The 24,901-nt window shown below is 36.6% G+C and overlaps 1 protein-coding gene across 7 annotated transcripts in view; it reads left to right on the top strand.

The window, feature by feature from the left end:
• Positions 1 to 24,901, top strand: part of PLEKHA5 (pleckstrin homology domain containing A5) — a 242,744-nt gene that overhangs the window by 127,729 nt on the left and 90,114 nt on the right. For 6 of the 7 annotated variants that reach the window (XM_060166765.1, XM_060166764.1, XM_060166763.1 and 3 more), the window contains exons 4-6: positions 20,819 to 20,902; positions 22,177 to 22,297; positions 24,713 to 24,817. In XM_060166765.1, coding sequence (XP_060022748.1) covers positions 20,819 to 20,902; positions 22,177 to 22,297; positions 24,713 to 24,817 — 310 coding nt within the window. The remainder of the gene's footprint in view (positions 1 to 20,818; positions 20,903 to 22,176; positions 22,298 to 24,712; positions 24,818 to 24,901) is intronic. The other variant, XM_060166768.1, reaches the window with a different exon arrangement.

The raw sequence follows: 24,901 nt of genomic DNA, 5'->3' as shown, positions 1-24,901 counted from the left end.
TTTGCTGTGTTATGAAATTTTAGCACTAGTAGAAAACCCAGCTGGTAGTGTGGAACAACCCTTGAACATTTTTGTGTAGTGAATGGAGAATATCTGAACTGTTACATCAGAGTCAAGTGAGGATGACTCCAGCGCTCACCGTGATTGTCTTCCTTAGTGGTGTTGAGTTGGTTTCTGTGCTGAACTTCAGTTGATGTAGCGGTTACCTGTCCGTGCACTAAGTTCATGGGACATTTGGATTGTCTCTCAGGCTATCGTTGGGTGTGAGTGTTTGATTTCTGTGAGTTGACAGATTTACTCTTTACCTGATTGCCACCTTTTAACAGAAGATAATGAGGATGTGAGACACCGTAGTTGTGAATTATAGCCAGTCCTTTGTATCCAAGGGTTCTGCATCCACTGATTCTACTAACTGGATCAAAAATATTTAGGGCGAAAATTCCAAAAGGTTCCAAAGAGCAAAGCTTGAATTTGCCTATTTACATACCATTTACAATGTATCAGGTATTATAAGTAATCTGGAGATGGTGTAAAGTATGCTAGGGGCTGTGCGTGTAGGTTATATGCAAATACTGTGTCATTTTAGATGAGGGACTTGAGCGTCCATGACTTTTGGTATCTGAGGGATGAGGGTCTTGGAACCAAAACCCCACAGATACTGAGGGATGACTGTATTTTTAATTTCCTTTTGTAAATTGATACCTTGATGTTTCTTTTTTAAGTCATGAAGATATGGTGGTTGATATGCCAAGACGAATTAATTTGGAAATTTGGGAGAAAGGAAAAGGAGTCTAGCCGTATTCTTACTTTACCTTTGTAAAGTATGTACCTGTGTACCTCTCCATCTGGCTATTTATCTGTATCCTTTATAATATTCTTTATAATAAACTGGTAAATGTAAGTAACTCTGTGAGTTCTGTGAGCCACTCAAACTAATCAGTCACACCTGAGAAGGGGGCTGTGGGAACCTCCATTTATAGCCAGTGGTATCTAAAGTTGGGTGGGGCTGGGATGGGGCTGGGGGGACAGTTTTGTGGAGCTGAGCCTGTGGGCCCTGAAGCTATCTCCAGGTAGATTGTGCCAAAGTTAATTGCCTGGTAGTGTCAGAAGAAACACACCTCCGAAATATGTGGTTGTGGCCTTCTCGTTGCACTAATATTTTTCTGACCTGAAAGATCTGCATTAATTAAGTGACCTCGAAGATAAAAATCAGTAATCAAGTGATGGGACATTTGAGCACTTTGTGTCATCCAGCACTGTGAGACACAGTATGGAAAAGACATCGGTGGATCTGTTTCTCACCCATTAAAAGAGCTTCCGCTTTGGGTATTAGTGATGAGTAAATGGGCACCAAATTATAGAGACAGTTGGGTGCTGGATTGAGTCGTTTGGATTCATGCCTGTTTTGCAAAGTGAAGGCTGGGGAACCAGGTCACATAATTCAGGGTCAGTGGTGGCATTTTTAAGAACTGAGTGGGCAAGAGTTTTAAATGCCACTGAGAAGCGAAGTAACCAAGAATGGGAAAATGACAGTTACCACAACTGAATCCTCAGTCATTATCACCAAGAGCCCTAAAGAATGTCCTGAAGCACATTGTTTGGTGGCACATGTTTTGGAGGCCCTCACTGGACTTTTTTTCTGTGGCTTTTTAACAAAGCATGGTTCCTGCCCTGTAGTGTAGAGATTCATGGAAAGAGAATCAGGATTAATTGAGATTTAGGATTCTCTACTGATTTAAAGAAGTTCATTAGCTCTGACAGAGTAATGCGGCAGACATCCACGATCTACTGCAGCTTCCTTTCCTAAAAATGTTGTTTGGGCAGAATCAAAAAAGCTAAACTAGCCATCCCTGACTTTGGGGGAAGCAGGGCAGAATCTCACGAGGCACCTGTAAGAATTGTCCTATTGGTATGCTTTTTTTTTTTTCCTTAAATGAATAGTTTCTCTGTTAATTGGGCACCTTTCGTAGGTGTAAAATTTAGATTACATCTTAAATTTGTGCTTTCACAACTACTGCTACCTCTAACTGAAATCTCCTCTTGAAGTAGGTCAGCTGTCATTTACTGTACGTTGTTAAGTCTTTTCCAGCTTCCCCCAGGCATTTAGCCACTTCCTCTTCTGTGCTCTGCAAATCAGGTTATGTTATAATGATCTGTTTATAGCTCTGTCTTCCCTATTAAACTGTCAATTCCAGACTGTTCTGACCTTGAGAGGAGGGGCCTTATCTTATTCCCTCTTTTATGTTCCTTGCTCAACCACACTGTTTTACCTGTGGAGATCCTGTAAACCGTGGGTGGTGGGTGGAAGGACCTGAGCCTCCCAGGTCCTTGAGAAATAGTGCAGGGTGCTAGTAATTTCATAAACCAAACACTGGTCGACTTGTTAGTTCTCGGTAACCCTGGTAATCTTTCAGAGTCTCTTTACAGATCTCTGCTGCTCCATTATTGTTTTTCTCCTGGCAGCCATATACAGAACCACCATGCCACTGTGATTCTGCAAATATATTATGCTGCCATTTTATTACAGAAATGTTTGCCTTCAGATGGGATAATTTTATAGCATATACAACAGTGACTGCACCTAAACCAGATCTGCTAGAATAACATACAACTTCCTTCTTAGTTCATTTTAAAAGTGTTTTGTTAAAACTATCCTGATGGTGTGAACAGTTGAAGACTTACATAACACAAGGTCACATTGGTTTGGGGTAGATATAATAGGCTTACTACATTTTCACCTTCAAATATTCTGCTTAAACATTGTTATGATTTGTGTCATTTAAAAGGGGCAGTCCTTTGCTTTTAGAACTATAGCAAAAGTTATTTTGTTGACTTCTCTTTGACGTTTTCAAGAATGGGTTTTGTTTTCCTTTTTAGTGTGAGAAGTTTAAACAGAGACTAATTGAGGCTAGGAAAACCTTCACTTTGAAAAAAAAAATAGGACAGATCCATGAATGACTGATTACTTTTCTAAAACATATGCAAACCCTTCTGGTTATAGCAAACTGTGTCGGCTTGCTTGTCTATATTTCAAGCTACATGATGAAACAATTTTGTTTTCTCAACTTGGAATGCTATTTTAAATTTTTGTTATAGCAGTTTCCTATGAAAGGAGTGTTTCGGCTCCAGTTATGTTACATGCTAAATTTAGTTGTAAGACAACTTACTTTGATGTATCTGCACATTTTTATGTCATTAGCATTCTAACAGGATATTTCCAGTACGTTTTGTAAAATGGTTTGTCCGTACTCTTGTTAAGAGTCACCATTTTGGTTGAAGGGCATGAAATGCAGAAGAAATATAGTCGGTCATTAAATATGAGTTAACATTTAATCAAACACCTGTTATGTGGTAGGCACTTTTCCAATTTCTTACATGGTTTTTCTCATTTAATTCTCACAAAAATCCCATGAGGATTAAAGTGTTATTTTTATTTTCCATGTAAGGAAATTGAAGCATGGAGAGGCTAAGTAACTTGCCTGTGGTCAGAAAACTATTGAGAAGAAGAGCTGGGCTTGAACTTGGAGTCTTCTGACTCCAGAGCCTACGTGCTTGTGGCCATTAGGTAGACTGCCTCCTGTGTGAATAAGCATATGAAGAAAGGTTTAACCTCACTTGCAATTAAAACACACACACAGGACTTCCCTGGTGGCACAGTGGTTAAGAATCCGCCTGCCAATGCAGGGGACATGGGCTCGAGCCCCCGTCTGGGAAGATCCCACATGTCGCAGAGCAGCTAAGCCCGTGCGCCACAACTACTGAGCCTGTGCTCTAGAGCCTGCGAGCCACAACTCCTGAAGCCCGGGCACCTAGAGCCCATGCTCTGCAACAACAGGAGCCACCGCAATGAGAAGCCCGCGCACCGCAACGAAGAGTAGCTTCCGCTCAGCGCAACTAGAGAAAGCCCACATGCAGCAACAAAGACCCAACGCAGCCAAAAATAAATAAATGAAATAAATTTTTAAGATAATAATAATAAATAAATAAAACACACACACACACACACACAATTATAACCGTATTTTCTGTTAGATTTGCAGAGGAAAGTAATTGTCAATACCCAGTATGTGGGAAAGGAGAAATCTAATGCACTGAGGTATAAATATAAATTGTTACTTCTTTTTGGAGGGCGGAGCATGCGGATATTGAAAACATGCACATGCTTTGACCTGTCCATCCCACTTCTAAGAATTATCCTACACAGCTAAATACAGAAAAGTACAAAGGTGTCTAGACCGTGATATACATTAAGCACTATTTATAAGAAAAAATGTAAGTGTCCAGTAGGAATCAGGTTTGGGGAATTGTGATGTGCGGCCATCAAAAAAGAAAAGTTAGGGATGTAGTGACTGACATGGAAAGCTGCCCATGGCATATTGTTGAAGTTAAAAAGCGGGTTGTAAAACAACATATATAGTTTGATTTCCTTATATTGAATAAATATGTGTTTATATACACACAAACTCTGGTCTAAAAGAATGTTCACCAAAATGTTAACAGCTGTTATCTTTACTGCTAGTTGGTATAACTTAGTGATCAGATGTATGGGTTTTGAAGTCTTGCAAAGTCACTTACTAGCATTGTGACCAGAGGCAAGTTCCCTAACTACTCTGTGCCTCAGTCTCTTCAGGAAAAGGGAGATCATTACAGAACCTACATCTTTGGGTTCTGAGGCTCAGATGAGTTTGTAAAGTGCTTGACATAATAAGTGATTAATTATTATCATTATTATTATCATTTTTAGATGGTGGGACTGCAGGCAATTTTAGCTTTCTTTATACCTTTTATTGGCAGAATTTTTTGAAATAAGTATGAATCAACTTTGGAAACAATAGCAACAAAAAAAATGTTTTTAAAGGAATCATTTAAATAGGTTTGCTTACAGTTTTAACAGAAAATATCTGTGAAGAGCTAAGGTTATTTAAAATTCCTCCCAGAACATTCTTCACGAGCTGTTTGCAACCACATATGCTGGTACTTCACCCTGTGCTATGTGTCAACTTTAAGGGAATTGAAATCATATTTTACTCTCATGGCTGGAAGGCATGCATAATCACAACAAACTCCTCTGGAGAAGCTGCCTCAGTTTGCAGCTGCAATGACATACTGGTGCGTGACGTCAGTCTGGTGTCAGACTGGCAGAGTGGCAGGCTGGCCGACAGCCACAGTGCATTTCCTGAGTGCTCAGTCCTCACAGCGCTCATTTGGGAGCAGCTCAAAGACAAAGCAGTGGAGTGTGATTTTTATTCCAGTATCCCCTTTTGCCTGTAGTTGAATGTCTGTTTACGAATGTGATTTTGATGGAGGCTGGTGAGTAATCCTTGTTACTTTCATGTATAATAATAAATAGCTGATGGCTAGATGAGTGGTAGTCCTTTTTTCTCAGTTAATGATCCTCTGATAAGTAATCTTTGTAGCCCTAGTGCCAGGCACAGTACCCAGTGCAAAGGATTTACATGTTATAAATATTTCTATAACTGAAGTATTGTATTCTTGTAGAAATGTAAATGCATTGTTAGGCTTTTCAAATGACTTGAGGATTTTAAGATGTAATCTTCCTTTTGGTCTCTCCTTAACTTGAAGTTGCATAAATGCACAGTAGTTGCAAATTGCTTGAAAGCCTAAAGATTTTTGTTTATTGTTTTAACTTCTTCAGAGGAGAAGCTTGATTTTTTTCTTTTTCCCCCTTCACTAGAGCCAAATGAATAATTCTCAGAAGTTCCTTTGGAGGAGATGCAAACAGTACTCATTATATAATACTTTTATTAAAAAGTATATTACTAGTCTAAATTAATTAACAGCTGAAGCTGCTAGTTATTTAATTCTTTAATTATCTGGTAATGTGATTCAAAATAGGAATTCACAAAGTAAGATCCTCAAAATAGGAATCCTCATTTACCTAAAATTTAAGAGCAATATAACGGCAGGAGATTATTATAGACGATATTTTGGCATTTAAAGTAATTAAATTACTACTGCCTTTGATTGTAAAGGCTGGCAACATGCCTTTAAAGATTTCTTATTAGCAATTTTAATTCATGTCTCTTTGAATTGCACTATATGAATTGATTTAGTTGTTTTGAAATCATTAGTTTAAGAAGTAGGCTATGTTGGGTAAGTTGTGTGTGTGTGTGTGTGTGTGTGTGTGTGTGTGACTATTTTGGTTTTTTTTTCCCCTTCATTTTGAGTGGATGAATGATATTTTAATTTTAATTTCATACTATATAGTATAAACTGAAGCCTTTAAAGCCTTATGCTTTGTCATTTCTGGCATAATTCTTTTCTTGCAGGTTCAGTAGCAGCCTTGTGATTTCAAGGTCTTTTAGAGGAATTTTCCAATAAAGTTTTCTCTTAAAGAACAGGCACTTTTTACGTGTAAGTCTAGTTGAAGAAAAGACAATACGAAAATTCTTAATAAATGTAAATATTTTCACATGAATTTTCTGAAGCAATTAAAGAATAAGACTATTTGTACATATTTTTTAAGTGAGTAAGATAGGTACTGAAAGGAAGTGATCTAAATCAGTCGTTTATATGCAAATGTGCGAAGATATCAATAATTGCCTTATTATGACTCCTAATACATTGTATTTCTTCTATATTTAGAAGCACAGGTTATAGAAGTAGGGTTTCAACTTTATTTTATTTGACTTGACAGTCTTAATTCAAGATCCACAATTTTTCCCATAAGCTGCAGAATTTTCAGCTGAAAATTCTGCTGAGAGCTAGAAAGTATATAGAGAATTCATTAATATTTTTATTCCCTGTAAAATTTATCTCAAATCTACCTAAAATATTTTAACATGGTTTTAAAATAGCCTATATTTTAAACTTAATCAGTAAGTTACTGTAGTCATGATGAATTGGTATATATTCAGTATACACTCTAAACAAAGATGTTTTTGAAGCATTATGACATCAGAGGTCATTGGCCTAAACGCTATTAAAGTTCAAGTGAAGACAAGCTCCTTAAACTTTTTTGTATGAACAGGAAATTAAGTCTGGCAAAACAAAAAAGAAGGGAGGATGAGCAGAGCTTGTTGAGGGGGGAGGAGGGATAACCTGAAATTGACTTAACAGTCTGACTCAAGTCTAAAGCACTGGGGATAGTGCTTGTCTGTTTTCTAGTGAATAAGGTGTGCTTTGAGGAACTCTTTCCACCAAAACTGAAGCCTGATGGTAAAATATAATTGCTGTATTCTTCAAGTTTGAAATTTAGCTTAATTAGTAAACTCAGATGGAATAGTAATTCTTTAAGCCCGTTATAGTCTTGAACTATATTTTTGTTTCCTAGTAGGGACAGTACAAAACCTTGTGCTTAATAGATGCTTAATGAATATTTGAGCATGAATAAGTGGATTGATGAAGCAAGTGAAATGAGTGAGGAGAGTATCTTGATCCTGTATTAGAGAGATTTCATCTTTTCTGGGATGATGAACACCTACTAGTTATCTAAGCAACTAACAGCACGCCGTGGCCTTGCATTCTGCTCGAAGGAAGTGTCTCCAGAGTAGAATGCGGCCATCGCAGCGGCCTACAGTGGCCATTGGAGTTCATTGCCGGCCTTGCTCACTGTGTCTCGGTCTCTGCCGTGGGAAGTGGGCCCTGCCCTGGTATTCTGAGTCAGATTTCTGTCCAACTCCTACCTCATCTGTAAGTGAGAAATCTCTCAGTACTTGGGGATAATGATTTGCTGACTAAACTGAGCCTTAGTTAAAGTGCTGTGTGTGTCACATAAGTGCATTATTATTTGGACCTTTTCAGAGTTAAAAATATATATATTCCTTTGAAATTGAAGTGACAGAGAACCTAAGAATGGAGCAAATACATTGCTTCAAAACTTATATAATAAAATTTTTATATGTAAATATATTTTCACTCAAAGCCTAGATTTTCAGCCCCATTTCTGTGCCCGCATCCCTTCAATCTGTGCTAAACTCTGGCCACATCCGAATATTCTTGCTGATTCATGGAGGCTCAATTCAAATGGCAGCCACTTCTGTGCCACCTTCCGCGCTCTTCCCCTTTCTAAGCAAGATCAGTCCCTAATCTGCCTCCCCTTTGTGTTTTGTTTTTGGTTATATTACTCCTCCTGTTTCTTTATGTATAACATTGTTAAGGCTGTGTATCATCAGTGCCTGTCTCATATTGAATGAATGAACGTATATAAGTTACACAAAAACACAGCCATTTTGAAAGAAAGTACTGTTTTTTAACAAAATCTTTTTGTTGCATAAAGGTATCATTTGACTTATTAGTAACTCCCTTTTTGTTCTTGAAGTGGTTGTTTAGATAAAGCTCATGCAATATTAAAATGATTAAAAACTATGCAATGAAGGATAGTAAAATTCAATGATGACTGATTTTTTTTTTCTATTTGAATTGAGCTGTTCAGTGTGTCAGCTTGATTCTGTTGGGAAGAATGTTTCATCTGCAATAAAATAATTGGATCTTTTTTGCAACTGTGTGGTTATTTAAGTGTAGGTTAGAATTAGGTTAACTTTTTAAAGTAGTGTATAACCACCCACAAAAGCAAAAGAGATGGTGTTGAAATTCCTCTTTTTCTAATTTGTTGTTTGCTTCCTTCCCAGTGGTATAGTAAACTTACATTTAATGCATGTTACAATAAAACATTACTAATTAGCGTTCATTAGGGACTAGCAGAGTTGTCTGAATTAATGAAATTCTAGGTTATATATATATTTTAATGCCACATTATTGCTTTTAAATGCCAAGAATATTTCTGACTACTGACATGTTTCCAAGTTGGAGTTCTGCTTAGTTTTATTTTAAAACTCCATTAGATTTTTGTAATTAATAGTTTTTTTAATACAAGTGACTGTAATTTTTCAAATAAGTATTCTTTGAAACCTCTAAAATACACCCTGTGGTCATTTTTACTCTGTTGTGTGGTTTTACAAGGACTTCTTACATAGATCATTCAATAGTAAGCTTTAACCTTAGATTACTTGAACTTCACATTAAAGATAGGTCAGAGAGCCAGCAACTTTTTAAAGCAAGGGTGTGACATAATCTTACTTCTTTTCAGGAAAGCTAACTCTGCCTGCACATTCAAGTTTAGCTACTGTTTAGTGAGGGCTTTATTAGGTAATGGATGGTGGTGCTACCAGGTACTTGATCCTTTACAAAGCCCCATGGAGTAAAGTTTGTTGTGGTTTTGGTTTTGGTTCCTGTTTTACAGAAAGAAGTTGAGGCTCAGTGAGGATGGTCTAAAAGGGAGATATCCTGATTAAAATGAGTTGGATTTGGACGTTAAGAGCCTTGGAGACATAAGAGCCTACACTAAGGCAGTGATGGAGATGCCATTAGCTGTCTACTTGCATAGGGTAATTTCTGGGTAGCATCCAGAAATGTCACTTGATTCTTGAGTGCTTGACAGAAAATTACTCTGGTGGATTAGCTTGTACATTCTAAGAGCCATTTTTCTGTTTTAACCATAAAGTGTCATTTAACCTTCCCATTTAAAAGCTTCTTAAGAATCACTTATATGGCTTCCAAGTGAGAGAATTATCTAAATTATTTTAAGCATTTTTGTGTATAATGTAATTTATTAAGTGATCTAAAGTGTAGCTGTCCCATAACACTCAGGATGGATAACAGTTATTAACGTGCTGGGTACATTTTGTTCGTAACTAGCATGGTGTTAATTGAATTTTTCTTACACTACTTCCAAAATTATTTAAAATCTATTGTAAAATTTATTTTGTAGATTCTAAATGAGCATATTGGTTTTATTCAGGAAGATTTTTTCAGAAGATGATTTAGAAATTATCTGTAAATACAAAAAACTAAAACAGATGAATTTATGTCTCATTTTTTGAATTTTTTATTTTTTTCTTTATTTTGTTCCTAGTCTATAATAATGCTTTCAGCTTTGTACTCTTGCAGCGTTGCATCATACTCCTGTTTTCCCAGCGGAAAAAGCAAGTTTTCTGTTCCTGTTGGGTGATTCTGTAAAGCCCATTCTTTACTGTTGTTGTTATTCGTACTTAAATTCTTTGGGACCGATAATCAAATGTGAGGTTACATTTACAATTATGTTGTGATAATGTTGTCTGAGCAGCTAAGCGTGGGAAATGATTGCAAAGCCTTAGAAAATAAGAAGATGGAAAAGAAATACTGGGTTTAAAATTAAGTTGGAATCAGAACAGGTTTCATTACTGTGCTTCAGATAGAAATAGTCTTGGGGTGATGCTAAGCAATGAGACAGAAAGGAGAAGAGGGAGGATACACGTCCATGGTCTATGCAAGAGGGAAGGACCTCCAAGGAAAGGATTGTGTTGTGTTGTGCTGTGTTTGTTGCATTGGGAGAAGATGTAGGGCAGAATGTAGAAGTCCCACTGGCTGAGATGAGTCAAGGAAGGGGCAGCTGTTGAAAGGGGGGGAAGGGGGACTAAACAGGGCACAACTGAAACCTTGGGGACCACGTCTCCATGTGACTTCTGACAGACACCTTCGTAAATGCTGTGAGCCTCAGTTTATTCACGCGTAAAGTGAAGATAGTAATGCAGACCTCAGAGGGTCTGTGTGAGGATAGATGGTCAGGTTTCCAGTGTAGGGTGCGACAGAAGGAGTGTGTGAGCAGCACTGAGTGTGACTTCACGTGGTGATTACTATTTAGGTGATGATTTTAATGTTTATTGTTGGGAGCGAGGATCATCGAGGCCCTCACACCTGTTCAGTCCTTCATTTCCCCCAAGAAATCTGAGCCAATCCATTTCCTGAATGATGAGAGGAGAGAGGATAGATTATGAAGGGTTAAGAGTGTAGGGAGAATTTGTAGATATGGGTAAATGAATCACTGAGGTTTGAGCAGGATGTCTGGAAGCAGTTAGCTCTACGTTAAAGGCAAATGGCATTTAGAACTAAATGTGGGGAAAGGAAATATATACTTTACATGTTTTGCAAAGAAAAAAAATTACAGTCTTTTAGATTGCTGACTCAATGGTTATTTCTCCACAAAACTAAGGCTCAAGAATTCAGTTTCTCTCAAGAAAAGGCATGGCACTTTTAGTGTTTTCTTTTGTTCTTAAGACACTGCTTTTAATTGTAGGCATAATTTTCCATACTCCAATTTAAAAATAAATTGCAGGGCTTCCCTGGTGGCGCAGTGGTTGAGAGTCCGCCTGCCGATGCAGGGGACACGGGTTCGTGCCCCGGTCCGGGAAGATCCCACATGCCACAGAGCGGCTGGGCCCGTGAGCCATGGCCGCTGAGCCTGCGCTCCGCAACGGGAGAGGCCACAGCAGTGAGAGGCCCGCGTACCGCAAATAAATAAATAAATTGCAGAGTCAGTCATTGTGGTAGTCAGATTTTAACATAACATTTTTCTCCTTTTTATTTAAAGGAAAATGAATTTAAATAGTTATCTGCATAGGACATTAATCAACTTTACATTTAACAATATTTTAAAATTTACCCTGGACCACCATAGAACCAATTGTGGAATTCATAACTAGAAAATAAAAATAATATTTAATAACTAAATCACTGCTACAAACATGTTTTTTAAACCTAATTTGAGACTGAGTCTCAGAGGGTAACATGCAGCGTTACGATTTCTATTGATAAAAGTTGTTCAACTTTTTTCTTTTTCTTAACTGAAGTATAATTGATTTACAGTGTTGTTAATTTCTGCTGTACAGCACAGTGATTCAGTTATACACACATATATGTATATATATTCTTCTCCATTATGTTTTATCACAGGATATTGATTATAGTTCCCTGTGTTATACAGTATGACCTTGTTGTTTATCCATTCTATATGTAATAGTTTGCAAAACTCTTCAATTTTAAAGTAAGTTGAAAAGTATAATTGTCTGAATCTGTAATGAAACCAAGGCCAAATTGAGAATGTACAATATTCTTTTTGGTTTGAGTGGAAGGATCTTGAAGAGTTGTCAGTGAACATCTGAGCTGTTTGCTGTCTGGTTTTCTACCTAAATTTGAGAAATACAGTCGCTTCCATAATCCCCACATCTCTCTGCCTTGCTCCAGTCCACATTGTGGGTATGTGGCAGCTTGTGTGGGTTGGGCCCTTGTAAAAGTCCAAGTCATGATGGTGGCTTCTCTACCAGGGTTGCAAAAAGAATTGCCAAACCACTATGATATCCTATTTTTCTTAGACTAAATTAAATCCTTCTTTCTCTCCCATAAGGGAAATACATGATTCTGAGCAAATCATACAAATGGGTTTGCAGCTGAATTTAATAAGAGACAACCAAAATCTCTTCTGTGGGACAGAGTTTTCTAAAATAACATATTTTGTTTGTGCATAGTGGATAAATTTTCAACCTTCTTGCCATGGATACACATATAAAACACTACCTAATAAACCTTGCTTTGTCTAATGTATTACTCAGAAGAATTATTGGCTGTTATTGACAATGTTACTAGCAATTTCAATATTTATTTCTTAAATTAAAAAACAGAGTGGATTTTGTAGTAAAGCGGTCATTGGTGTTACTCGTGAAGCAAAGGTATTTAAAAAAAAAAACAAAACACAAAAACAAGTACTCCCAGGGAGAATTGCAGTACTAAGAAGTAGCCAGTATATAGTTATTAATGGCCAAAACATTAAAAAAATTTTCCTAACACCAAATGCAAAGGCAACAAAAGCAAAAATAAACAAGTGGGACTGCATCAAACTAAAAAGCCTCTGCACAACAAAGGAAACAATCAACAAAATGAAAAGGCAACCTACCTAATAGGAGAAGATATTTGCAAATCATGTATCTGATAAGGAGTAATAATCTCAAATATATAAAGAACTCATACAACTCAATAGCAAAAAATCCAGTTAAAAAAACTGGGCAGAGGGTCTAAATAGACATTTTTCCAAAGAAGACATACAGATGGCCAACAGGTACATGAAAATGTGCTCAACAATACTAATCATCAGGGAAATGCAAATCAAAGCCACAGTGAGCTGTCACCTCACACCTGTTACATTGGCTGCCATCAGAAATATAAGAGATAACGAGAGTTGGTGATGATGTGGAGAAAAGGGAACCGGGAATGTAAATTGGTGCAGCCACTGTGGAAAACAATATGGAGTGTCCTCAAAAAATTAAAAATAGAACTCCCATGTTGATCCAGCAATTCCACTTCTGGGTATTTATCCAAAGGAAACAAAAACACTAACTCAAAAAGCTATCTGCACTGCCCCCCACCTCCCACATTCACTGCAGCATTATTTACAATAGCCAAGATATGGAAACAACCTAAGTGTCCATCAGTGGATGAATGGATAAAGAAGATGTAGTGTGTACATACACATACATGTACATATGCACATGATGGAATATTATTCAGCCATTAAAAAGGAAGGCAGTCTTTCCATTTGCAACAACAGGGATGGACCTTGAGGGCATGATGCTAAGTGAAACAAGTCAGACAGAGAAAGACAAATACTCTATGATCTTACTTATATGTAGAATCTTTAAAAAGGGAGAGAGAGCTTATAGATAACAGAAAACAGATGGATGGTTACAGAGGCAGGGGAAAGAGTAGGGAGGGTGAAATGGGTGAAGGAGGTCAAAAGGTACAAACTTCCAGTGTTAAAATAAATAAGTCATGGGGGTATAATGTACAGCATAGTGACTATAGTTAATAATACTATTTTGCATATTTGAAAGTTGCTAAGATCTTAAAAGTTATTATCACAGGAAAAAAAATTTTTGTAACTGTATGGTGACTGATGTTAACTATTAACTAGACTTACTGTGATCATTTCACAATATATTCAAATACTGACTCATTATCTTCTATACCTGAGACTAATATAATGTTCTATGTCAATTAATTTCAAGTTTGAAATTAATTAATTAAAACAATGCAAAGGAAAAAACTTTTTTTCAGAGGGTGTAAATAAAACCTCTAGAGTTTCTAAAGTTCAGCTTAAATCACCCTCTTTACCTTCCCAAAGCTTCACAAAAGAATAACCTGGTAAAGCATTCTCCTCTTTTATCAGACAGAACAGGAAAATCTAGTTTTGAATATGCTAGTACCAGTATTTTCTTTGAAAACCTATGTGAGTTGCTTTCTCTAAGAAAAATGAAATGTTTCCTTAGCTAATAGCCTTTCCCTTCTCCTTCTTCCTTGCTATTATAATATAACCTCATTTTATTCACTTTCCTCTCTGTGAGCCACAGACAAAATTGTGAATCTTGAATGGTGTGAGTTCACTTACCATTGATTGAATTAGACGTAGACGCATATGTCTGGCTAATGAGAGCCTGGACAAGGATGGCCAGGGAGCTCTTGGGAAATTTCTTGAAAAGGAATATGTAAGCAGAGACTTTACTTTCACCTCTGGACTCTATGGTCTGCATGTGATGTTTGGGACCACAGCAGCCAGTTTGGGACTATGCAGATGCCTAACTAAACAGGACGAGCCAATCAGTGTTGCCATATATTATGCAGTCATGAATAATATCTCCTTGAAATCTCAAATGTTGTTATCTTTAAATCAGGAATAGTGCCTTTCCATGCTTGGTTCAAAGAATATAATACCATGTGCTGTACTGATTCATTATATGCAGCATTGCTCTAATTTTTCATTTTCATTTTTCGATCTAGTACTCTCAGTACTATATTCATTTTTGAAAAAATCAGACGAATCCTGATGTTTTAAAGAACTTGTGAGGGTATTTTACCTATTTATAAATATCTGATATAAAATTTACATTTACGCTCAACAGAAGTTGTAAAGGTTTGGCCTTATTGTTGGATGACAGGAGTTTTATAACCAGATTTCATGTGTCAGTTCATAGTCAGTTGTGTTAATAAATACTTCATCTTTGACCTTGCGTAGTTTGAAATAACACTCCATTAAGAGTGAAACAGTTCCTTCAGTGTTACTGAAGTCGGTGTTCCTGACTTTCATCATTATACTAAAAAATTTAAACACCATATTAGCAGACATCTTTTTTCCTCTCTTTCTAAACCTGTAATTTTATTGGGGTTTATATTTGAAATGTGCATTTTATGCATCTTTTTAGTGTATGGGAGTTGTTTCCTTAGGGACGTCGTTGGTTGGAATCCTCCCTCTGCTCTCCTGCTGAGAGCAGACTAGCAACGTGGACTGAACCAAAAAATGTCTTCCTTCGGCAAGCCTGGAAATGGACACCCATCATCCCTGATTTTCAGAGCGCTGCCCCACAGTCTCAGTTACTCTTCAGATAACAGAACCTGCCGCTTAGAGTTGACTCTAACCCACTAAATTTTGTTTCCATAAATAGGTTATAGGAGCCATGTAGTTTATCAGCTTATTCCCTTTTGATGTAAAGCTCAGAACTGCTTAAACAGCACACCTTTGCCCAGGTTTTCTGGTACAGTTACCTCCATGATGCATTGTTCACTTCACAGATAAGATCTGAAAAAGAATAAGGGAGTAATGAATTTCTGTTCCATCTCCAGTAGACATGTCATTTTTAATTTGTTTTTTATATAATTTGGTGGAAATATACCATTTTATACACACACTGATTTATTCATCTTAATATCTTTTAAAACCAAATTATTATTGAATGGAATAGTTCCATAAAGGCTGGAATTAAGGAGGTCTTTCATTTGATTTTCTAGTTTTAGTAAATGATTAAATGTCTAGTAATAAATAGTGAAGAGGGCATAGTGCCAAAGAACAAGCAATTTGTGTTGCAACGTGTCCATTTCTTGATAACCTTTTCTAAAAATGGCATCGATTCAATCCTTTATCTGGGCCTTTGATAGAGCATGATCCTCAGATTCAGCTGTTGAATATGACCAGTTTCCTTCAGTCCTGAACTCTGGAAGAGCAAAAGCCTTTTTTGTTTTTTAAGTGTTGTCTGTTACTATTTAAAAACCTTCTCGAATACTGCCTTAAAAACATAGCTACTCTTGGACTCCCCTGGTGGCGCAGTGGTTGAGAGTCCGCCTGCCGATGCAGGGGACATGGGTTCCTGCCCTGGTCTGGGAAGATCCCACATGCCGCGGAGCAGCAGGGCCCGTGAGCCATGGCCGCTCAGCCTGCGCGTCGGGAGCCTGTGCTCCGCAACGGGAGAGGCCGCAACAGTGAGAGGCCCGCGGACCGCAAAAAACAAAACAAAACAAAAAAAACATAGCTACTCTTGCTCTGGAGCTTTTATATTAGAATTACTTTTCTCCTCTATTTTTTGTTTTTGGACATATTAGGGGTATCTTGACCAGAAGCATGAACGCCAAAAGCAATCACAACTTTATTCTTTTACAATAAATACTGAGTAGTGGGATAACGTGTTTTTAAACAGTTTTGGGGGTACGTGTTAATATGAACTGTTACGGTTTAAACAGGTGACTGAACAGTAGTCTGATGACGACAACATATGCTCAAAGTCCTGTAGTGCATAAAAAAAGTAAGTAACAGTTATCGAGGGCTTGTCTGTTCCAGGCCATGTTTATACTCTTTACTCTTAACATCCCCACTAGACAGTAAGTTCCATGAGGACAGTGATTTTTATGTTTTATTAACTGCCATCCCCAGGTGCCCAGAACAGTTCTGAACAAATAAAGTAACAACCTGTGACATAGCTACTGTTACCTAATTGAGGCAGTTGGGGCATGGACAGTCACAGTAACTTGCCTAAGGTCACCTAGCTAGTGAGAGGAAGAGCTGGGATTCACACCTAAGTAGTCTGATTCATGGACCAGTGGTCTCAATGGCTGCTTCTGTTGTCTCTAGAGAAGAACAGGAACACAAAGAAATAATAAGTGTGGCTTAGTTGGTAGAGTTCATTGTTAGAGGGCTATGGTGGTCTAACGCAGGGCTTATCAACCTCAACGCTGTTGATATTGGGGGCTGGATACTTCTTTCATGTGGAAAACTTTCCTGCACATTGCAAGATGTTGGGCAGCATCCTGGCCTCTACCCACTACATACCAGCCCCAGTTGTAACATTCAAATATATTACCAGACAATGGATGGACAGCAAGGTCCTACTGTATAGCACAGGGAACTACAGTCAATGTCCTGGGATAAACCATAATGGAAAAGAATATAAAAAGGAATGTGTATATATGCATAACTAAGTCAGTTTGCTGTATAGCAGAAATTAACACAATGTTGTAAATCAACTGTACTTCAATAATGTATATATTACCAGACATTTCCAAATGTCCCATGGGGGATAAAAATCATTCCCAGTTGAAAACCACTGGTCTAAACCTACACATTAAACCATCACAGACAGAAGTCTGGAAGTAAGAGTTAGATGGAGGCGAATACTTGATCTCATATTTAGAAAAGTTTGGACCTCCTCCTATGCCACAGTGAGTCAGAAAGAAGGGAATTAGTTTGTTCTGTGACCATAAGGGTATTTTATGTCAAGACCTGAATTTTATCCCTTCTTTGTAAGGATTCCTCTAGAAGCACAAATTTATATAAAACCATATCTTTTCAACTTTTCCCTTTCGGTCATGAAGAGCATAAAATCTCTGGCAAGGATTTTTTGAATAACACCTTGTCTAGTAAAGCTTCAAATGCATTTTTAGTAGCACAGAGGTATGTTAGTTCATAATCTAGTAGTACAGTCACTTTTGCTATAACAGGGCACGTGTCTTCCTAAAAATCGCCTCTCTGTGCAAAATTGGACAATGAAAGCATGGGACTTTTGTGGAAAATGGGTTTAGGGGCACAGCACTAAAAAACCTCATTAGTAACACATAAAAATAAAGATAGGAACCTAGTGAAAGTGGTAGCACAGTTTCACACATATTAAATGGTTAGAAAATACAAAAATACTATATATACTCTCTGTGTTGAGAAAGCCCTGCAGTTTGCTTGTGGAAATGGAATTGGAAGGGTTTCAGCTTGTGAATTATTGGGAACTGTTGGAAGTAGGGAGTTGTGAAATTAGAAAAAGTTGTATCACTGCATGTGGATGGGTGTGTTTCGTAAAGCAGGCAATGAACTGAAGTAGCTGGTGGATGTTTGAGAGTGTGCAGGTGTGTGATTTGTGTGCTCCTAGGGGCTGCATCATCAAGGTGCAGTTTCTGCACTCACCTAGACTTTCTCATGGACGGGATCATGCATAAACAAATGCAGGATTTATGTGACACTCAAATTGTTCCTTAATATATGAATTGAATTGGAACACACTTCTACATGAATGTTATAGGAAAACTGATGGTACTCTTGATCTGAATTTTGAGGCCCTTCAAAAGAGGAGGGAAAAAAAAAAAACCTTTGGACTACAAAAAGGATGGCGAGTGTAGGATGAAAACACACACTTTGTAAATAATGCTGGGGACAAACTGGTAGAATTGAAGGCTGGAATCTTGTCTTCCCTGCCCCCTCGTGGCCCTAAGCAGTCACTCCTCTTTTGCACCAAGGAAGGTGGTCATGACATGATGCCTCGGCCAGCCACCTCCCACAGTGCCCAGTTGCTGTGTGTATTAAAGAACTCATGTATTATGCACTAAAAGAATCCTGTGCATTAACAGAGATAGCTTTTTCCTTATGTTTTCAAAGGTTCATTTGGATTTCATTTACATTGCTGTCATTTATTGGCACTCAGTATGCTTTTAACCCATATTTTTAGTTTCTGTAATTTAGACATTATGTTTATCCTTTACCATTACAGTACTTAAAAATGCAAGATTAGTATAAAAATGAAGTGTAAATGCCAACGTAATAAGAAGGAATGGTTTTGAAATTTAAAAATGTGTATAAAAATAGATTTGCACAAGAGCAGTGAGAATTGACAATCCTATCAGGTAGTGGAAAATTACGACATTTCAACAGTTAAGACTGGAATTTGGTTTGGCTGATATTTTGGTTTGTCATACTCTTAATTTATTTTAATTCATTTTTAACAAAATGATTAGAAAACATTACTCTGATTTTTTATTTGCTAAGTATGTTGTTTTATGGGAGATGACAATTTTGTAACTAAACTAATTGCCTATAAAATCTCAGTCTTCTGAATTTGGATTTTATAGAAACCTAGTAATCTTGAATGACTGTAATTTAAAATATAAGTCAGAACAAATAAATAAACATTTCAGAGGACTTCTGTGTTTATGTTATAATTAGGTGTACATAGTAGGAAAGATTATTTCTTTCGTTAGAGAACAGCAAAAGACTTTCATGTTAGAGTATCCTTCTAAATAAATGAATTTTTATGTCAATTTAATATCATAACATTAAAAGAAAACACATTGGGTACTTCAGAAAAGTAAAAGAACATAAATATGTTCATTTTTCATATTGGTTTTAGTCACTGAACTTTTAACTAAGATGGAATGCTAAGATTTTTATTTAGTTAGTTTTACTTTAAGACACTGTGATCTTAAAAGTACTTGGACAGGGCTTCCCTGGTGGCGCAGTGGTTGAGGGTGTGCGGATGCAGGGGACACAGGTTCGTGCCCCAGGCCGGGAAGATCCCACATGCCGCGGAGCGGCTGGGCCCGTGAGCCATGGCCGCTGAGCCTGCGCGTCCGGAGCCTGTGCTCCACAACGGGAGAGGCCACATTGAAATACCATCCACTTTCCGGAAAAAGAATGTTTGTGTGCTCCTTTTTTTTTTTTTTGCAATCATTCCGTTGTCACAATAGTCAATATATATATTTTTTTAACTGTATACCTTTTCTTTTATACAGTTTTAGTTTTATTTAATAAAGTTTCCAGTACTTGAGTAACCAATAAAAATAATATTACTGAAAGTTCAGATTTGGAAAAGGAACTTAAGTATCTGAAGTTTGCCAGAAAGTTTGTGGCCTGCGGTTATAAATGTCCTACAATACAGATCACATGTAATAATCTTTTAAGTTTAACAAAGCAGTATTCAGTACAACATCTTGACAATTTCCTCCATAATGAAAGTAAGTTTTCTAAGATCTAGCACACCAATGATTGATCTTCCTTACAGGTCGCTTTGTGGTATGTTACTAAACGGGAAAAAAATATTTGTTTACAAATGATGTAATTTTTTTAGTATATCAAACGTATACTGCATATTATTTTGGGCATCTGTTATTTTTGGCTTAGATAAATAGTTTGGGATTTTTCTCCTCTCATTTCTAGAAAACAATAGGAAGCCTAAAGGTCTTATTCTCCAAAAAATAGTCACTCTTTAATCAAACCAGATTTTTTTTCAGCAAACATAATAAGTAGATTTTTCTTTGCTTGTGTTGTTGTTTGTGCATTTCATTTAAGATTTTTGTTTTCTCCTTCAGATTCCATTTTTCTATAGCATACTTCAGGTATCATAAAAATCAATCCCATTACATTATTTATGTAAAGATTCCTTTGTGAAGCCAAAACGCCATAAATTATTGCTCTTCCAGTGGTACTGTGTTTTAATGTGCCAGTGCCCATCTGGTAGTACTGTTAGATTTATTTTTCCATCATGAATTTGGCATTAGGTTTCTGTAACGTACCTAGATTGGGATACTAAATAATGAAGGTAGGTGGATACTCCTACTTTGCTGTGGCCCACCTGTCACGTAAGATGCAATGATTGTGGAGTCAGATCAACTTACTTTTGTTTATACAATAGAAGAACAAATTGAGGTCATACTGGCGGTGGGTATGGGGTTGGGAGTGGTGAGTCTAGCTGTACTGTAAAACTGTAAGTAACATTTACACAAACGTGTACACACGGTAGATAGTAGAAAAGGTTATGTAGGAGTGTCAACACCTGGGGGTTTGAATTGCATCTCCTTTATTCACTAACTTTAATGTTGCTATAAAGAAATGGCTATTTTGCTACCAGAATATTTTTTTAAAGTTTGTGGTAATGGCATGTACATTTTCTCTTATTCTGTTTTCTTCCAGCCATAATGAAAGGAAAGTGACCTGTAAACATCCAGTCACAGGACAGCCATCACAGGACAATTGTATTTTTGTAGTGAATGAACAGTAAGTAAAGCGTTTCATGGAATGCCTCTGTTCAAAATGGGGTTAGTCTAAGTGTCCATCGACAGATGAATGGATAAAGAAGATGTGGCACATATATACAATGGAATATTACTCAGCCATAAAAAGGAACGAAATTGGGTCATTTGTAGTGAGGTGGATGGACCTAGAGTCTGTGATACAGAGTGAAGTAAGTCAGAAAGAGAAAAACATACCGTACGCTAACACATAAATATGGAATCTAAAAAAAAAAAAAAAAGGTTCTGAAGAACCTAGGGGTAGGACAGGAATAAAGATGCAGACGTAGAGAATGGACTTGAGGACATGGGGAAGGGGAAGGGGAAGCTGGGATGAAGTGAGAGAGTGGCATGGACATATATACACTACCAAATGTAAAATAGCTAGTGGGAAGCAGCCGCATAGCACAGGGAGATCAGCTCAGTGCTTTGTGGCCACCTAGAGTGGTGGGGTAGGGAGGGTGGGAGGGAGACGCAAGAGGGAGGAGATATGGGGATGTATGTATATGTAGAGCTGATTCACTTTGTTATAAAGCAGAAACTAACACACCATTGTAAAGCAATTATACTCCAATAAAGATGTTAAAAAAAATGGGGTTAGCGTTGAAATTGCTGTTATCCGTACTTAATACAGTACAATTTAACAGTTTTCTTATCTGGACATTTGCAGTCAAGTATAATAACAGAATGCCGTCTGTTTACTATGTATGGTATAGAAACATGACTTAAATTTTTTTTTCATGAGGAATGTAATTCCAGAAGCTGTTTTTACAATAGGTCAGACACAGATAGTAAACTCAAGAGCGCAGGATGCAAGGTCAGGGAAAACTGTAAACTTGGTCAAATTATTAAACTAATTTGTGGGATCTCAGTTCCCCAACCAGGGATCGAACCCGCGCCCTCAGCAGTGAAAGCACAGAGTCCTAACTACTGGACTGCCACGGAATTCCCTATCATTGTTACTGTTTTCAATATGAGAATCGCTAATCTTGTAATTAAATTTTTAATGTTCCAGTTGGATGACCAAGTAGCATATCTGTATTAAGGCTTATTAAAATAAACATGATATTAAGTTGTACTTAATTATTTTTAAAGTAGTTATAAATATTGAGCTCCAACTCTGGAGCTTATTAAGCTCTAACTAGTACCCAGCTGTTTTGAAAAAGTCAGACACCAGCATTGTTAACTCTAGGGAAATGTTATTGTACAGTAGTTTACATAAATAGCAAGTTCTAGCGTTCTGGCATATTATATTTTCAGGACCGTTGCAACCATGACATCTGACGAAAAGAAGGAACGACCTATAAGTATGATAAATGAAGCTTCTAACTATAACATGGCTTCAGACTATGCGGTGCATCCAGTGAGCCCTGTAGGCAGAGTAAGTTACTTTGCTTACTGTTAATTATTGATAACTGGTGTAATTGGTAATATCTATTACTCTTAATGGACTTAGAGTTTTAGAATAATCATTTTATTATTATGTGAACCTAATTACGTTCGAGGTAATTGACATAAGCAGTGGCTTAGAATATAAAGTAGTAAGCTTATATTTTAATAATTTAATGATTTTTTTAAATATTGTAGAGTTCAGATTTGGAATAATTTTACACATGTAATGGATGTTTGTGTGAGAAAATGGAAGTTTATTGAATCAACTTAAGTTTTAATGGTGAAGGTTAATATAATGGCCTAGAACTCCCATTTTCTGACTATTAAGTATACCTAGAATAATATATATTCTATCATATTATACTGTTTCTTTAAAATGTAAAATCTTTTACTGCTAAAGGGAAACGCATCAAGCCACTGTGCTTGATGACTGATGTGTTTAGAACCCATGATGTGAAAAGTGCCATAGCCACATGGAAACAGTAGTGGGTGGTTTTTCTTTGTAATCAGAAACAAAAATGTTAATTGTTTAACCTCTAATCCCAGACTTGTGTGTCTATAAAAGTTTGTAGTTGTTGCTTCTTGTACTTTAAACCATAACGTTAATGTTTTAAATTTAGAATTTTAATATTAAAATGTCTTCAAACTCGTAGAAAACCTGCTGCTAAATCTGAATAAATAGTTGCCGTAACATTAATGCTCAGGTCCTAAATTAAGGATAGCAAGAAAATCAAGGGATGATAAAAGAATTTTCTTTATTTAGAACATAATTGTGTATTTTATAATAGTAAAAGAATGGTAATAGTAAATTATGGTTATTATAAAGAAATGGGTAATAGACAATTATCTATTTTAAATGCCTGGTAAGGTTTTTTAAATGAAATATTGCAGAATATTACAAGTAAATATAAATTTTCAAATAATGTAAATTATTTCTAATTCTTGTATAGCATAAAACACTAGCAGCATTATAATGCTTGTAAATTTATACTAATTAAAATCTAGAAAAGTGACTTACCAGTTGAGGGCCAGTAAGTCATTGTCTGGAAAGAAGGTTGGAGCCGTGCCTCACACTTTACACCCAAAATTTTCCAGATGGATCAGGTGTTAAAGCGGTAAAAACAAAACTCTAAAAGCAGTACAGAAAGCAATGGAGGTTTTTTAAAATAAACTCAGAATGCAGATGGGCTGTCTAAAATATGACATAAATCCCAGAAGTCAAAATAGAAAATGAGAAACCCAACCACAGAAAACTATCATGCATGCATAATATCTGTAATTTATATGATAATTAAAGAAGGATACTGAAGAGTAGGAATTATGTATGCAGTTATTTGAGAAAAAAAAAGAGATATTCCATAACTATGAAAAGTTATTCAGATGGATAGACACATATATACACAGTGGTATCAGTCGCCTCACAGGGTTGTGTTTGGGTTGTTTGGGTGCTGGGGTCCAGAGGTGAGAAGTAGACTGGTACTTCTGTATCTTTTTGTAACATTTGAGATTTATACTGTGTTTAAGCATTATATGTTCAAAAGTAAATTAAAATGTATCCCCCAAAAATGGCTGATATTGGGCCTTAAAATTCTATTATGTACTGATACAGGCCTCATAAAAGGAGATTCTAATGTAATGTGCTAGATTTCCAAAGATTCTAGATAAGTTGAAAAATAAGAGATAAATTGATATTACTTACCTTCATAGAGAAATTCAAATTCAGCTTCTTTGTCTTTATGTTTGTTGGTTACTGCTATCATTCCCACCAAGACAAAATGTTCGCAATAAACAACAGCAGTATTTTAAAAGATTATGTGTACTTATAAGAATATGGTAAACACCATCTGTCTGGTATTATCCACGTTCAGAGTTTGTCCGTAAAGAAGAAAACACTACATGACGTTAAGCAGATCCTTCCAGTCTTGTTTTGACTTGATGTGATATGTTTGTTTCTATTTTATCTGTTAGATTTGCTCTTGTGACATGGCACTGTTAACTTTCTTTAATTGGAGCAACACGATTAAATGCAGATATAAATCAAAAAGTGCTGTCATTTGGTTTATTCTTTAAAATGTGTTAATATTATTTTTACTCAAGGTTCCTTATATTTAGCAGGTAATGCCACACACTGTGCCTTTTTAAAAATTGTACACGCGGATTTTAAAGGAGAGGGATTTGTGATCCTTCCGTAATATCCTAGAGGAGGAAAAATCTTTGTGCAGAATTCTAACATTTGAAACAACTAAGACACAAAAGTGGGATTGCAGTAATTCATCTGAACAGATTAAATCCTGGAAGTTTCAGAGAAATCTGAAAAGAGATTAAAATTATGAAGATGAAAAATAAACTCAATATCTAGGCATTAATACTACATTTTCTGTTGGGCTTTTTTTTTTTTCCTTAGACTTCACGGGCTTCAAAAAAAGTTCATAATTTTGGAAAGAGATCAAATTCAATTAAAAGGAATCCTAATGCACCTGTGGTCAGAAGAGGTTGGCTTTATAAACAGGTATTTTTTTTTTTTCCCTATTTGATGTGAAAAAAGGACAGAATCAAAAGGGACCTTTTCTGCCGAAGGCACCTAAGACAATTG

Source organism: Lagenorhynchus albirostris, chromosome 11, assembly GCF_949774975.1.
Source record: "Lagenorhynchus albirostris chromosome 11, mLagAlb1.1, whole genome shotgun sequence".
In the NCBI taxonomy this organism is placed as follows: domain Eukaryota; kingdom Metazoa; phylum Chordata; class Mammalia; order Artiodactyla; family Delphinidae; genus Lagenorhynchus; species Lagenorhynchus albirostris.
This window is presented reverse-complemented; position numbering and strand designations above follow the sequence as displayed.